Source organism: Orbicella franksi, chromosome 12 (genome assembly GCF_964199315.1).
Source record: "Orbicella franksi chromosome 12, jaOrbFran1.1, whole genome shotgun sequence".
NCBI lineage: Eukaryota > Metazoa > Cnidaria > Anthozoa > Scleractinia > Merulinidae > Orbicella > Orbicella franksi.
The window spans coordinates 21,548,762-21,562,817 of record NC_138156.1 but is presented as its reverse complement, the minus strand read 5'-3'; the positions used below and the strand labels follow the sequence as shown (position 1 = coordinate 21,562,817).

The 14,056-nt window shown below is 38.7% G+C and overlaps 1 protein-coding gene across 4 annotated transcripts in view; it reads right to left on the bottom strand.

The window, feature by feature from the left end:
* LOC145464337 (uncharacterized) overlaps nucleotides 1-14,056 on the bottom strand; it is a 44,650-nt gene that overhangs the window by 24,240 nt on the left and 6,354 nt on the right. For 3 of the 4 annotated variants that reach the window (XM_081448184.1, XM_081448187.1, XM_081448185.1), the window contains 12 exons: nucleotides 12,116-12,235; nucleotides 7,515-7,613; nucleotides 6,082-6,183; nucleotides 5,130-5,228; nucleotides 4,800-4,907; nucleotides 3,528-3,626; nucleotides 3,240-3,341; nucleotides 2,553-2,654; nucleotides 1,838-1,945; nucleotides 1,500-1,598; nucleotides 1,091-1,192; nucleotides 703-804 (listed from right to left, as the gene is read on the bottom strand). In XM_081448184.1, coding sequence (XP_081304310.1) covers nucleotides 703-804; nucleotides 1,091-1,192; nucleotides 1,500-1,598; nucleotides 1,838-1,945; nucleotides 2,553-2,654; nucleotides 3,240-3,341; nucleotides 3,528-3,626; nucleotides 4,800-4,907; nucleotides 5,130-5,228; nucleotides 6,082-6,183; nucleotides 7,515-7,613; nucleotides 12,116-12,235 — 1,242 coding nt within the window. Of the gene's footprint in view, nucleotides 1-702; nucleotides 805-1,090; nucleotides 1,193-1,499; nucleotides 1,599-1,837; nucleotides 1,946-2,552; nucleotides 2,655-3,239; nucleotides 3,342-3,527; nucleotides 3,627-4,799; nucleotides 4,908-5,129; nucleotides 5,229-6,081; nucleotides 6,184-7,514; nucleotides 7,614-12,115; nucleotides 12,236-12,324; nucleotides 13,636-14,056 lie in introns of those variants that run through there. The other variant, XM_081448186.1, reaches the window with a different exon arrangement.

The window sequence follows — 14,056 nt, the reverse complement described above, 5'->3', positions numbered from 1 at the left end:
ACATAGCACAATTAATTGTCCCTAGGAATCTGAGCCCAATGTATTGAATACTTGTTGTGCGACGCGGGTTTAAAAACTCAAATTTTACAAGGAGTGTATGAACTCATTAGCGCTTTGCGACTTAGAAATTTCGCTGCTTTTGGAATCCAATCTCTCCTTGAATATTACACCCAAAGAGCCAAATTTACCAATTACTAAGTTTCACAAGCTCTTTCTAGTATGATAGCTTCTCTGCATAAAGTCGTATGCTAATGTGTCAGCAACGATTTCTTTGCATTAGCGCACATGTTTGATAAGAGCGTAACCGCCCACTGCACGCCTAACCGTCGCCTTCATCATGCCCGTTTGCTTTGACCGTAGTTTTGCAGTACTGCCAAGATATATAAGTGAAATATCGCGCAAGCGTTTTGAAATTTTGATACATCGAGGGCAAAAATCTTAAAAAGTAGCAGAATATCCAGTACTGTTGGGCAGCCCTAATTTAACAAACATGCTTAGAAGTAAAATCTGCTAGTCAGTTTGTTATAACCATAACTGGCATGATACAGCAATTGCTGAATTTAACTGATTTCAAGCAACATTTCATTATTATTAATTTTGTTTCTTTTGATAACCAGCAACTTCACTTGCGCAGAATATATATCACCATCTTTTTCCTGACGAATCATCGTGAAGCACATGATGGTCAAAGATATATTTTACCCTGCCTCTGGAAAGAACGTCCACTTTAAATTTATCCAGAAAAAATGCCACGATGTTGTGATATCCAGCGCTGGCGGCTAAATGAAGAGGCGTCATGTCATTCTAAAAAGAAAAAATATATATTATGATTTAATAGATTCCTTGGTGGCTATGGTAAACTGGACAAGAATAAAACTAACCACACCAACAACATCGGAACCCCCCCCCCTCCCCCGAAGGGGGAAAAGATCGGGGATGCTCCCGTTCTCGCCAAAAGGTTTAAATCAAGGATTCTGGTCTCTCTTAGGGTCTTCAGGACAAAACGCTACTATTTTTAGCATCCAGGGTATCCTTTAGGATGCACTCGATGAAAAAAATAATTTAAAAAACTTTGTAATTTATATCTTACGTTGTCGGGCGTGTTTGGATTCACTTTCAGCGTATGCAGATATTTCACCATTTCTTCATCGCCTTTACGTGCTGCTACATGCAGTGGGGTTCTTCCTTCGTCCTAAAAACCACACAACGAAAAACAGAATTTGTTACCGATGTAGAAGACTTATTGAGAGTCGCTCTGATTTCTAAGCTAATCAGGATCATCAGATAGTTGTAATCTGTAATTATTCCCTCTTACGCAGGATTGGTCAAGAAATGTCTCACTACGCTTTATCATTCAACGGACCTTGGAAGGCTTTTTTTTTTGTTTTTATGAGAATTTTTTTAGGCCTTGATTTTTCTAGCCAACAGAGCAGCCTCTAATAGGACCATAGCAATATCGGGTAGTATTTTTTCTAGTTGCGAAATATCTGTTATCTTACGTTCTGTTCGTCCGGCGGAGCTCCCCACTGCACCAGTAGCTTGGCCAGGTCTGGGTCCTTGTTTTGAGTGGCGATATGTATTAACGTGTCTCCATTTTCCTGTAAGAAAAAGCCGTTCGACTGTTACTCAGTAAAGTAGAAAATACTTGGAGAAGTTAAAACAAACTTCAAAATATGATCTCGCGTCAATCTCAGCCGTTTTCTCGAAAAAGAAAAGCGACCCGACAGGGCAGCTGAAAACCAGACTAAATACGATCATGAGGTGCGTAAAATCTCGCCAATTTCTTTAATTGCGAATTTAAATTAATTTAAAAGGGAATTGAAAATGAGCCGCGTACCGTTCTTCCAGTCCTAACATCCTGATCTGCCTGTGACGAATTCAGCAAGTCTTTTATCACTTGTGTACAGTTCACTCGCACGGCAACAAACAACGGCGTGTCGCCATTCTGACGAGAGAAAAATCAAACCACATTAGTCTTTGAACTACAAACTCCGAAAGAAAAGTGATTTTAGAATGGATATCTCTTTGGAAATGTACCTTTGAGTTTTGACGGGTTTCGTTTGTCAAACTTATATATTCAAAGCCTTCATCTGTATGGTATAATCAACATTTTCTGACAAGCCTCGATCACATTCAATTTTGTCTTCATCTAGCTTAATGCCGTAAAAAGTCACAAATTAAACATGCCGAGAAATTTTGTTTGCCAAAAACGAAACAACATACACCCATTTAACTGCCTACGTTAAAAGCTTGCGTTACAAGCTGCGTCACGCAGAACTTGGAAGTAAATCGAAGATCGGTATTTAATAGCATCTTTGGAAAGGTTCAATGGTTTTGAAATCTCGCAACTTTCGAAAATTTGCGGTAATCTACGAAAATTCAAACGTACATTACATCGTAGCTAACCGTCGGGTGATGAGTGCTTCAACGATATTCTACGACCTTGGAAGTCTTCGGAAAAGTTCGGAAGATGTTCAGCCAGTCTTTGGCACCCTTAAAAGTATCGAAAACTCGTCATTTCTTTGATGATACACCCTTGAAAACTTACATACCTTGTTTCTTATGTTGATGTTGGCGTTGAATTTCCCCAGCAGCAGTTCCGCAAGGCTCACGTGTCTCTTCCGGCAAGCCACGTGCAAGGGCGTGTCTCCATCCTGAAAAACGCAAAGCAAAACATCAAACAGTATATATATAATGCTAAAGAGACTTCTAAGGTACACCTGATTTGCTGGAATTGTAAGATAACAAAACAACCACATTGAAAATGTAAGAGGTTGTCTGATATATAACAAGATGCATGTTATAATCATCTGTCACTAAAAGGCAGTCAGACTTTCACATGCACTTTCAATTATGATTGCAAAGCAGAGGTGAAAAATGAAGTACAGCGGTTATCCAATGAAAGTCACAGAGCAACACTAACGTAATCCCATCTAGCCAATCACAACACATTCAAATCCGTAATGATCCAATCAGAGATCGAAAATCTTGCAACTGCTGAAAGCGCGGGAATAAAAAATTCGCGATTTGGTTTTGCACCTGATTAGGCAATGAAACAACACATTTTTGATTGGTTAGATTGAAGTTCGCGAGTTTTATTAGGGATTTACAGATCACCTCAAACATAGTTACTTCCGACCTTTAATTCAGACAATTTTTCTAAACGTGAAAATTGAAACCTTGGTAAATTAGTTCTTAAACAACCTTTTTTAAATTACAAAGATGCTAACAAACCGTACGTTATTGACAACATTGGGTCTAGCCTTTACACTTTGCAGGAATCTTGCCACAGTAATGTCTCCATTCTCAGCCGCTATATGAAGAACGGTGTCACCATCATCCTGCAAAATAGTTAAATAGACATCTATCTTCGTGAAGGTTCAGAAATGATTTCATTTTACAACATGATGGAAACAAAATTACCCACGTTCACAAATTAGGAAGCAGAGCACAAAAAAATGCACTAAAAACTTGAAGAAAACGATACTGCAACACCCAAACACAAACAAATAAATAAATGAACTTACGTTTTTCGTTTCAGTTTTAGCTCCTCCTTGTACCAGCATTTTGGATATTTCGACGTTTCTTAATTTAACAGCAAGATGAAGGAGTGTTTCACCATTTTCCTGCAACAAAGTTGGAAAAATAAAGTAATTTTAATTATGAAGTGGAGAGGCAGGGCACACACTTGCTTCTAGAATCAATCCTCGTAATTCATTTGAGTTTCAAAACACGCGCTGGCGTCACTAGTAAGACATTAAACAAGCAATCTGCAGCTGATTGGTCGCAGAAACGGTCTGATTGGACCAGGTAACTGATCACAAGGAATTTGATTGCTCAGGTGCGCCTTATTAAGACGGATTCCGCTCAAAGTTCGAGCAATAAGTGCAAAAATTATTTACTAAAAATCTACTCATAGCACGGTAACGTTTTGGATACTATTTCAAACATCTCACCGTAATTCATTTCTCTAAGTGACCCCGCGATTTAAGTCTCAAGCATTCTCGAAAAAGTTAATGTCAAACTTCGTAAGAATGCTTTAAAATGCGTGCGTTATTGTGTTTTTCAACTAACGCAAAATGTCCGTTTCAATGGAAATATGAATGAATAATTTCAAGTTCAATTTTCTCTCGCGGGGTCAGCTTGAGAGCTTAAGTCCTCGATACGTTCTACTTACCTTTATTCAAAACATTACCATGCTATGAGGTTTTTTTGGTAACTTTATGTTTACCACTATTGCTCGAATGTTTGCGGAAATCATCTTAAATTAGCTAGTGTACATGCGACAATGTTGAAGTCGCGGCGGCGGACTATTTGTATCTCAGCTTGTGTGTTGTGTGGCGCTTTGACGACATTACGTAGGAGGCGCGGTTGCATGATAATTACTGCGCGGTACTCCGGATGTAGTAGTGGGAGGTGCGGTGGCCTCATGGTTAGTGCGCTCGTCTCCGGATCGAGCGCTCCGGGTTCGAGCCCTGGCCGGGGACATTGTGTTGTGTTCTTGGGCAAGACACTTTACTCTCACAGTGCCTCTCTGCACCCAGGTGTATAAATGGGTACCGGCGAACTTAATGCTGGGGGGGGGGAGAAATACTCCTAGTCGCTTCATGCTACGGAAATCGGGATAAGCTCCGGCCTGATGGGCCACTTGGCTCGCATGAAGACTTTACCTACTCCGGATGTTGTGGTTTCGGTTCTAGCTTTCAAGGGCCTCTCTCCACCCAGGAGTATAAAAGGTTACCGGCCAATCGGACGTTCAAAACTAAGAGACGCCTGCCAGGGTACAAAATAAAACTCACCAATGTTGTTTCCAAGACATGCTCATCCAAATAACCGGAATCAAGAAGTCCTCTTACGGTATCCGCGTCTCCAGTTTTGATCGCTGTAAGCAGTCCCTTGGTTACATCCTGAAGTAGAAAGACAAGAGTGTTAACTATTAATTTTTACTTGCATAATGCACGATCACCACAATTTTTAAGCTTGTAAATTCTCTCCGCACAGGTCAATCATGATGACAGCTCATGACTTGATTGGCTCAAAAGATAACATGTCCACTCTGATTGGCGGTAGGAAGGGCGCAGCTTTTTAGCTGGCCAATCATGTTGCTACGTTAGAAAAGTTACACTTACCGCGGGTGGTTGGAATGGTTTATTCACTTTCATGGGAAGGGCTTCACTTATTGCTGAATTTTCCAGACTTGACGCCAGTTGAGCAGCAGTTATTCCTTCCTGAAGAGGAAAAGTGAACTGAACAGTCATTAGTGCTTTAAATTTATAGAATTGAAAAGAAGTTCCAACGTTCAAGACAGAACAAAGATCAATTTTTCTGGCTTCTTGGACCCAGGCCGTTTGGGTTGTTAAGTTGCTCGGCGTCTAAGTACGAGAGAACCTGGGAACTATTTTAGCCATGGGTGGAGACCAGAGTTACTGTTTAAGGTCATTCCCCAGTATTGCATTGCGCATCCCTACTGCGCACAATTTCACGAGTGATTAGCGCGCGCGCATTAAAAAATGTCGACTTTTTCTTCACGGCTGGACCTCGCCATAGAGGTAAATCGTCATTTTCTCGCAAACGAGTATGGTGACCTATCATTTTTTTCTGTTGATTTGAATTGAGTAATACATTTCTCTGTGTAAAATAAATATGGACCAATTCTCAGCGTAGAACAAAAAACAATTGTCGGAAACGTGAATTTAGTAAGCAATCGTGACTACAATCATGGTGCTGTTATAAGGATTTATTGGGTATAAACAAGGTGCTGTTGCTCCTAAACGAGCATGGGGACCCCTCATTTTCATTTCAAAATTTAAGTTCCTATAATATATACAATCAATAGGCAAAGTTTCACAAAAATCTCAGTGCAGGTTCTATTTCAGTGGAATGACCTTAAGACGTTCCCGGCGTTATCCGATTTCAAAAATGGCGTCTTCTTCTAGGGACGGTCTTGCTACTGTAGTGAATACTGTCTTGGCAAACCATTTCCATTTAGAACCTGATTCCCCGAAAACTGATTTTAAACCGTTTTAGAAACTCATTACTCTGCAGAAGTAGAATTACTCATATGAAGAAGTAGAAACTTACATTATTCGGGATGTCAGATTTAGCGTTACAGCTGACGAAATAATCAACTAGTGTTTTATCTTCGCTTGTTACGGCGATATGAAGAGGAGTCTGGTAGTCATTCTGAAAAACAAATGCTTGATTAGTTTTGACTTCCTCTCATAATCACCTTGTTTTCTGTTGTTTTATGCTCGTTCCGCACTATGCCGGAGAAATTTGAAGACGGATGCTTCACTCTGAAAACGCATTAAATGTTTTCCGTCCAAACTACGGCGGAGGAATTTAAAAACGCAACAATGACCGGTCATTTTGGATTTGTGTTTGAGTAAACCTCGGTCAGGGAAATCATATGATTAACGTGACGCCGCCGTTTTCGAAAAACTCCGTTTTCAAAATGTTTTCCGTCCACACGAAAACGAAAAGCCGGCGTTTTCAAATTCCTCCGGTTTGAAGAGTGTATTCGAAAAGCTCTGTTTTCGAAACGGCTTAGTGTGGAGGGTAGGGCTAATATAACCATAGAAATATTAAAGCTGAGTTTTCTCATTTCTCCGGCGTAGTGTTGAAGGCGTTTTAGACACTTGTTAGTCAATGAAGACAAAAGGGCGAGCTATCGAACGTGCAACTTATCCACTCCTCTGATTCTCTGAGTTTAACTCGGCTTTAGAAATGTGAAAGTATAAAGCTACCCCCCCCCCCCCTATTGTAGTACTGAATGGCTATAGGATCCTAGTCTATTAAAGAAGAGCCTCTGAACATTCTAGATCTGTTCAGGTGCAGATAGGCACTGTGAAAATTAAAGTACCTTTCTCAAAAACACAAGATAAAGGCCAGGCCCAGGCGAGCCCAGACCTCTCGATCCAGAACCGCATACCACACAATAATCATTAAAACCTCGTCCAAATAAGTCAACAGTAAACACGTGTTTAACTATAAGAGTAGCCTAACTGGATATCCACAACCTCTTTCACTAGCGCGTCGTAATTTACAGCGCTCAAACGCAAAAATTTAACGCGACTACCGCTTTTCTTTGGCTCAAAGTTTGTCAAGAGTTCGAAGCCAAAATAAAAGTTTATGTAACCAAATTACGAACCGCCGCGATAAGCTAGGTGTCTAACAATTTTGAAATTCTCTACGCAGCGACTGTCTTCACTTTCGGCTTGAAAGTGGAAGATTTCGAAAATTTGAGAGGCGGACATTTTGGCGGGAAGTGCAAGCGTGCAGTGCATCGAGGCGGACATTTTGGTGGGAAGTGCGAGCGTGTAGTGCATTGAGGCCTTCCCGGTGTGGAGCTTCGCAATAGAACGAGTGTGAACTCGAGAGACCATAAAAATGAGACACGCCTTTTCGCCTCTGTACAGTCGTTTTCTTTTCGAAAAATAAAAGACGTTTGAATAAGAGGCAGGACCTGTTCACGTACGGCTGTTGCTGCTTTCTCTTTCGTGGGAATAACTTACATTTTGAATGTCGACATCAGCTCCATTTTCCACGAGAAGTTTCACTATTTCTGCGTTTCCTACGCGGGTTGCTAGATGAAGTGCAAAATCCCCTTTTCCCTGTTGAAAATGAAAACAAAACGATTATCTTTTGCATAAATAAAAATCTTGCTACAAATAGAAACGTAAAAAAAGCCACAGATGCATTAGGAAGTACCAGACTCTATAAAATGTTTTGAATTTAACTGTCTTTTCCAACTCGGCTGCTAATTTCGCGTACACTCTTTTTTTCCTTATAAGAATATTATTTTTCCGGCCCAGGCGAAATATCCTTACTTTTCTGCCGATTTCAGGCCGAAAATAGTCTTACGAATATTCTAAATTAAAGCCTGGTATGACAAACGTAACTTTTTGCAGAATTATCATTAGCATTGAACATAACGCTACTTCTGTTTTTTATATTCTGTTTTATTTTGTAATTGTTTTTTGGCGAGCTTTGCCGTTCAGAGAAAGAAAGAATTTTATACTATTTAGTTAAAGACATAAAATTGTAGTGTATTTTTAAATTTTCACCACACAAAATTATATTCTTTTTAAATTCTTAGCCTCGGGTTTATTCTTAAAATATTCTTAAAATTTCGCACATTTAAGCCTCGATAATCTTATAAAATATATTGTTACATGAAGAAAGAGCGTATCTGAAACTTTTAATATGTCTAAGCAAATCTGACGCCGGGGTAATAAAATTCTGGCATGTCATAACAACAGATGTCCAAGTTTTACTTAAAAAGGTTTTTACTCAGCAGGAACAAACAAGAGACCCATAGTCTCTTGGAATAAATGCCTTGGAGCTACTGGCTTTGTGAGAACTAAAATGGACTTTGGACGGAAAATGTTTTGTCTCCATACCACATGGAAAACACCAGCTTAGGACAAAGCATGGGGCAAATTTATGAGAACGTTTTTGAGTAACTTATAAATGAGTATTTTTTCGGACTCGTCTCATCGTCTTTAGGTTTTCAAACCATTCAGTATTAATGGCAAGGTTTTGACTATAGATTTTAAGGAAAACGATTTAAATTTCAAAATAAATGGCTCAGTTTAATTGTAACCGGTGTTATGGTACAGCTTCTATGCGAGGGCCAATGAAAAGTGAAATAAAGTTAACGACTTTTCAACGATTTTAGCCTGATTGTAGAATAACAAAACTAATAGTTGCTCTCCAGGCGGACTCAGGCTTTTAATTTCAAGAGCTCGTCTCTCAAGGCTAAATGATCCGCTGCCAGCCGCGTAATGTATATGAACTTCTAATAACACCCGCCTTCAATTACTGACCTATTTTTGCCTTGAGAAAAAAAAAATAATAATAACGGGGAATTTAAATCGCTGAAGGGCTTATGCAATATTAATTCATTAATTCGGCGCCTGTTTAACGGAAACCTTTGTGCAAAAGGCGGTGCTGAATTTTTAAAAGGTCCCGCTCTTAGCTTCTTCTTCTGGTCGAGGGTCTTGGCAATGTGCCGAGAACTTCGTCCTTTGAAATAAATTTTGTTGTGGCGTTCAGTTGTTGAAGGCGACTGCGCCCTACCTTTACAATCACCTCTTATCAAACAACGCTGGTTTGGCATTCCGCGAAAGGCCAAGTCAGCTGAGATAAGAAGCTAAATTCGCAGGCTACATGACACGTCAGATTGTAAAAACACCACTTGTGATGACGCTTAGAGAGTTCGTTGCAGCTTTAAAACATGTTTCTGGGTATCGCGCGCAGCACTTGCTACAAGGAGAGAGTTTTGATGAATCGGAGGATGTGCGACACAAAACAGTTCCCTAGCAAAGTTGACATATTTAATTCTAGGAAAACTAAATCTAGAAGGAAGGGGAAAAAGAAAAATTATAACGAACAGGTAGAACTATGTTCTGTAAAGCCACAACAAAAAAATTGTCGAATACAAGTGAGAGACCGGTAATTATATCCAACATAACCCGGTGTGTGAAATGCGTCAAACAACAAAGTAACGAAAGTTCTACATTTCTAATCAGATCAACAATCTTGCAATTAACACGCAACTTTGTGGGCAAACTTTAGCACGTCTTCAAGACTTTTACACATAGGCCGTGCCTACTTTACCTGCATTGCACAACTAGCGAGACAAAAGTAGATTAAATTACTTCGAAACCATACACTTTCCACCTGTTCGATACAAAGTATTTCTAGAATCAGCATGGGCAAAAGTTAACCTTCGGCTTTGTTTTGTATTTTGCGCTTTTGAATGTTTTATGCTTGGCTTGGCGTGCCGTTAATCAAAATCCATCTTGGGACCGCAGTTTAACTGCCGTGGTTTGCAAAATGTAATTTAGTTAGAAGGGCACCAAGCAACCCAACTTCAGCAATAACTTCAGTATGGTAAAAAGTTTATTCGCGGGTCGTGTTCTAGTTGACTGTTTTTCTTGCAAGAACTAACTAAAACTTAATTTGAAAAAGAAATTTAAAAAACAGGATGCCGTAAACCTAATTGGACTAATTATTAACGCATTAAAAACATTCCTGTAAAATGCCCGGAGGTGTTCGCTTCATTCAATACGTTTTTAATCCGGCAAACCTTAAATGACATCGATTTTTTTTCTCAGGAACAAAAGGTTAAAAATAAGGTTACGGATAGAATTTCGAGAATTTCTATCCTTAGCGGGGAATCTTACGCAAACCAGGTGTGCTTGGAACCACTGACTTCAAAAAAACACTACATTGCAAAACGATATTATCAAACGCCTATAGTCCAAACAATCAGAACAAATATCAGTTCAGCCTTTGTTAACAACCGTTTTACATGAAAGCCGAACTCTTTAATCCTAAAGACTGATCAAAGTGGATTTTCCTCTTACGTCTTCAACACATTGTCAAGTAGCAGATAATGAGAACATAGGAAATCATAAACTGGAGGACAATCTTTTGAAATTCTTATAGCTGGTATTAAAAGAAATGTAAGGTAGTCGGTAGAGAGAATTAGTGTTTGAGCTTCGACTAAACTGAAGAGTCGTTCGGTGTTCACTGTAGGCCTGAATATAATTTGTCGATCACACTACATCAGTATTCAAAATTAACGTTTTATAGCTCATGTAGTTGTTAATAACTTATTGAAGAACAACCGTTAACAAGTCATTTATGATGTGTGTGATGAAAATTGCGACAGCTTCAGCTAAGAAGTTTGTTTTTTTGCCCACAGTTGTCAGAAAATGAATAAGAATCAAGACATTATCACTAACTGGATATGAAACGAATTATTGTAAAACACAGTTGTAAACACTGAAATAAATTAAAATTAGCTAGAGGAAATTACAAATGATGAAGAAGTAAATTACTACGACGTCTTTTAAAATTCACTTAAATTTTCCGAACTACTTCACATAAAAACAATGAGATGCATAGCACTTAAGTCGAAGGAAAGAAGATTAAACTTTTATGAGAAACTCGAGCGGACGATCTTTGTTGTCACAAGACTTGTTTTAATAACCCACTCGTAAAGGAAGACAACGAGCTTTTGAATTCTCTTTTGTGAAAGTGCCTAATCAATGTTAACTGGTTAAACTGTAGTATTTTCAAACACGTTAACGGTAATAGAAGTTCAATATTATAGGAAAAAACTTGCGAAAATGGAAAATTAAAACTAACCATCCATGCTTACTGAGTTAAATTAATTAAGGAGAAAATAGACATTTTGTGTTTTAACTGCGAAGGTAGGACATCAAAAAACGGAACACTTAAGTTTTCTTCGCGGAAAGTATTCATGAAATTTTTTCTTCAAATCTTCGGTTGTGGCCGATTTAAAATAATATTTTTTTTCGGTAAACGAAAAAATTGGCGTTAAAGGTCGGAAAGTAAACAAATTACTGACTTCAATAAAGGTGAAAGGAAACCGCCGGAACACTACATATTGGTAAAAAAAAGCTCTAAAATTTTGCTTGGACATAATGATTAGAAGAGAAAAACAATATTAGACCCAACTAAGACAAAAAATTTCGTAGCTCGTTAACCTAAAACAACCGACAAGAATTTTCTTCGTAGGCGAAAAACCATACTTGGCAAATAAACTTTACTAGTCATATGTCAAACTACTACAATAACGCTTTGTCACATAATGAATAACAGTTTCCAACATTTGTAAGGCTAAAAATATGTTTTTGGCGTCCTGGACTAATATATGCCATACAGGAGAGAGAGTTTTTGAAACTTAATGTACCGCGGGTATTTTGTAACACGAAAACATGTCATACCAATGATTCAAACTTCAAAAAATGTAAAATGACGAAAACGTTTCAAAGAAAATTTTTTTAATAATTTCCTCTTGCACACCCATTTTGTTTACCGGGTGGGAATTTTCTCATTTTCAAAGTACAAGCAAGCATTGATGTGCAATAACTCCCTTATGTTTTTGCCTTGGAAGTTTAATAAAAGTAATGATTTACCTCCCGTAGAAGGTCAAGCACGGAGGACAAGCAAGACGTTTTCGCGAAACTCAGCGTGCCAAATGCGAAAACAAAATGGGTAAATGCCTTTTTGGTGTGCGATGTGCTTCTTTCCAGATGAGAACGAACACCGTAACACACACAAAAATGTTCGTATTTACCGTTCTGATGTTGTCAAGTTCTATGCTTTCCGCCGTCAGAATTTCCTTCAACGCGTCGACGTCCTCGTCATTAATCGCTTGAAACATCTTGGATGCCAGCGCTGACGTGTTTGAATTCCTCTGAGGAAGAAATTTTGAACGCGTTAGCACTATTGTACAACCTGAGTTTTAATCTGAAATATCAGATGTTTGTTGAATGCGATACATACATACGGTAAGTGCTGCATTCTTCGGATCTCGGCCGCGCGGTTTAAATTGTAAGTAACTAAATCCAGGTAAGGGTTTTAAAGTTTCCTCGGTACCAGTTTCTCGCGTTTTCTCACTTTGTTAGATCACGTGAAGATTACGTTTGACAGAATTTGATGCGAAAACACGCTTTCGTTGACGCAAATCCATTACTTTAATTGCATCATGAGTTTCAGATGTCGACCTCTTTTATATAGTTCAACGGCGAAATGTAAGAACGCACGGCTTAACATTTTTACACGCAATTTCAGCGAATATCCTACAAGTTTATTTTGTCCTCCAAGCGTTTGTTTTGCTTTGATTTTTATAGTTTCTCTCAGTTGTCGTATGGCTTTGACTGTTTTGAAAATTTCTCTTTTGGCCAAAAGCCAAATAACTTGCTGCTACGTGCTTTAATAATAAAGGAAATACGCGAGTAACGTAATAGGATCTAATAGTGTGTCAGAATGATATTGATATTCACAACATGTTTCAACAGGAGCCATAACATGGCTCCTGGTTTCAACTAATAATTTACCATTTCGTTCTGGTCGCGTTGGCCTAACTTTTCCATCGGCCGCTGTTTTTTAAAAAGTTATTTACTTACTGCTTGCACTAATTTCGTCTCTTTTCTTGTTACTTTGTATTTTTTGTTACTCGAAATGTTGTTTTTTTCTCGTCCGTTACGCGTTATTCCAGCTGCAAGCTGAATCGCAGGCTCGATCACCAGCGGTTGAACGCGTAAAAACTGTGACCGGAAATCGAACACGATTCAATGAAGCATGTCTTGAATTTATCAGAGCAAAATATGTCAAACCAACCGGCAGGTGATGGGAAAGAAAAACCTAGTTTAACTAGGCGGATATTATTTTCTGAAATGTAACTCGAAATTTGTAGAACTGATTGTGTCAATGTAATCGATGGAATAGTATGCCAATCGAAAACCTGAGGGGACTTTTGTCGATAACTGGATTTCTCTCGACTGTAAGGGCCGTTACTGAGTGGACCTCAGTGATTAACGCATGCAAAGAATACAGATTCGAGCAGGGGGAGTGGAGAAAATGATGAAAACTGTTTGTTCGAAAACGGAAGACACGGAAAAAATAGCGGGTTCATAGGATCACTGACGATTTATGGCCACTAGCAATGAGTTTATGGCCACTAGCAATGACTAGCAATGAGGCCCCGGCTCTGAAAGACCAAAAAACCCCGCGATATTAATCATATTTTAAACTACCTGTAGCCAAAAATAAACAAACAAACTAAAACATTGTCATCCCTTGCTCATAAATACATATTGTTACTGAAGTTTAATAAGTGGGAAGTCGCGAACATGTCTTCTTATCACAAGTTTTAACTGTTTGCCCGTTGTTAATTTATAAGATGACAGGTTTTCACGATTAATTTTTGCGGAATAATAAGTGTTTCCTTGACAACCAGCTCCTCTCCTAATTTCGAACCAAAAGCTTATATGTCAGCTTTAGTTTCAGCAGAGAAGCGTGCCAAAGAAACTTAAGTGAAATAGTAAAATAATTCTCGTCCATCCAAATTAAGCAAATTCGACCCCACTAACTTGAATTCAGTTATTTCAAAATTCCCCGTTTTTTCTATCCCCAAACCATTTCCCTTGATTTTTCCCTGCAGTCATTTACTATGGGCTATTTCGAACTCCGTGAGAGAGAGTTCGAAACAGTTCAACTGTACATAAATTTCCGC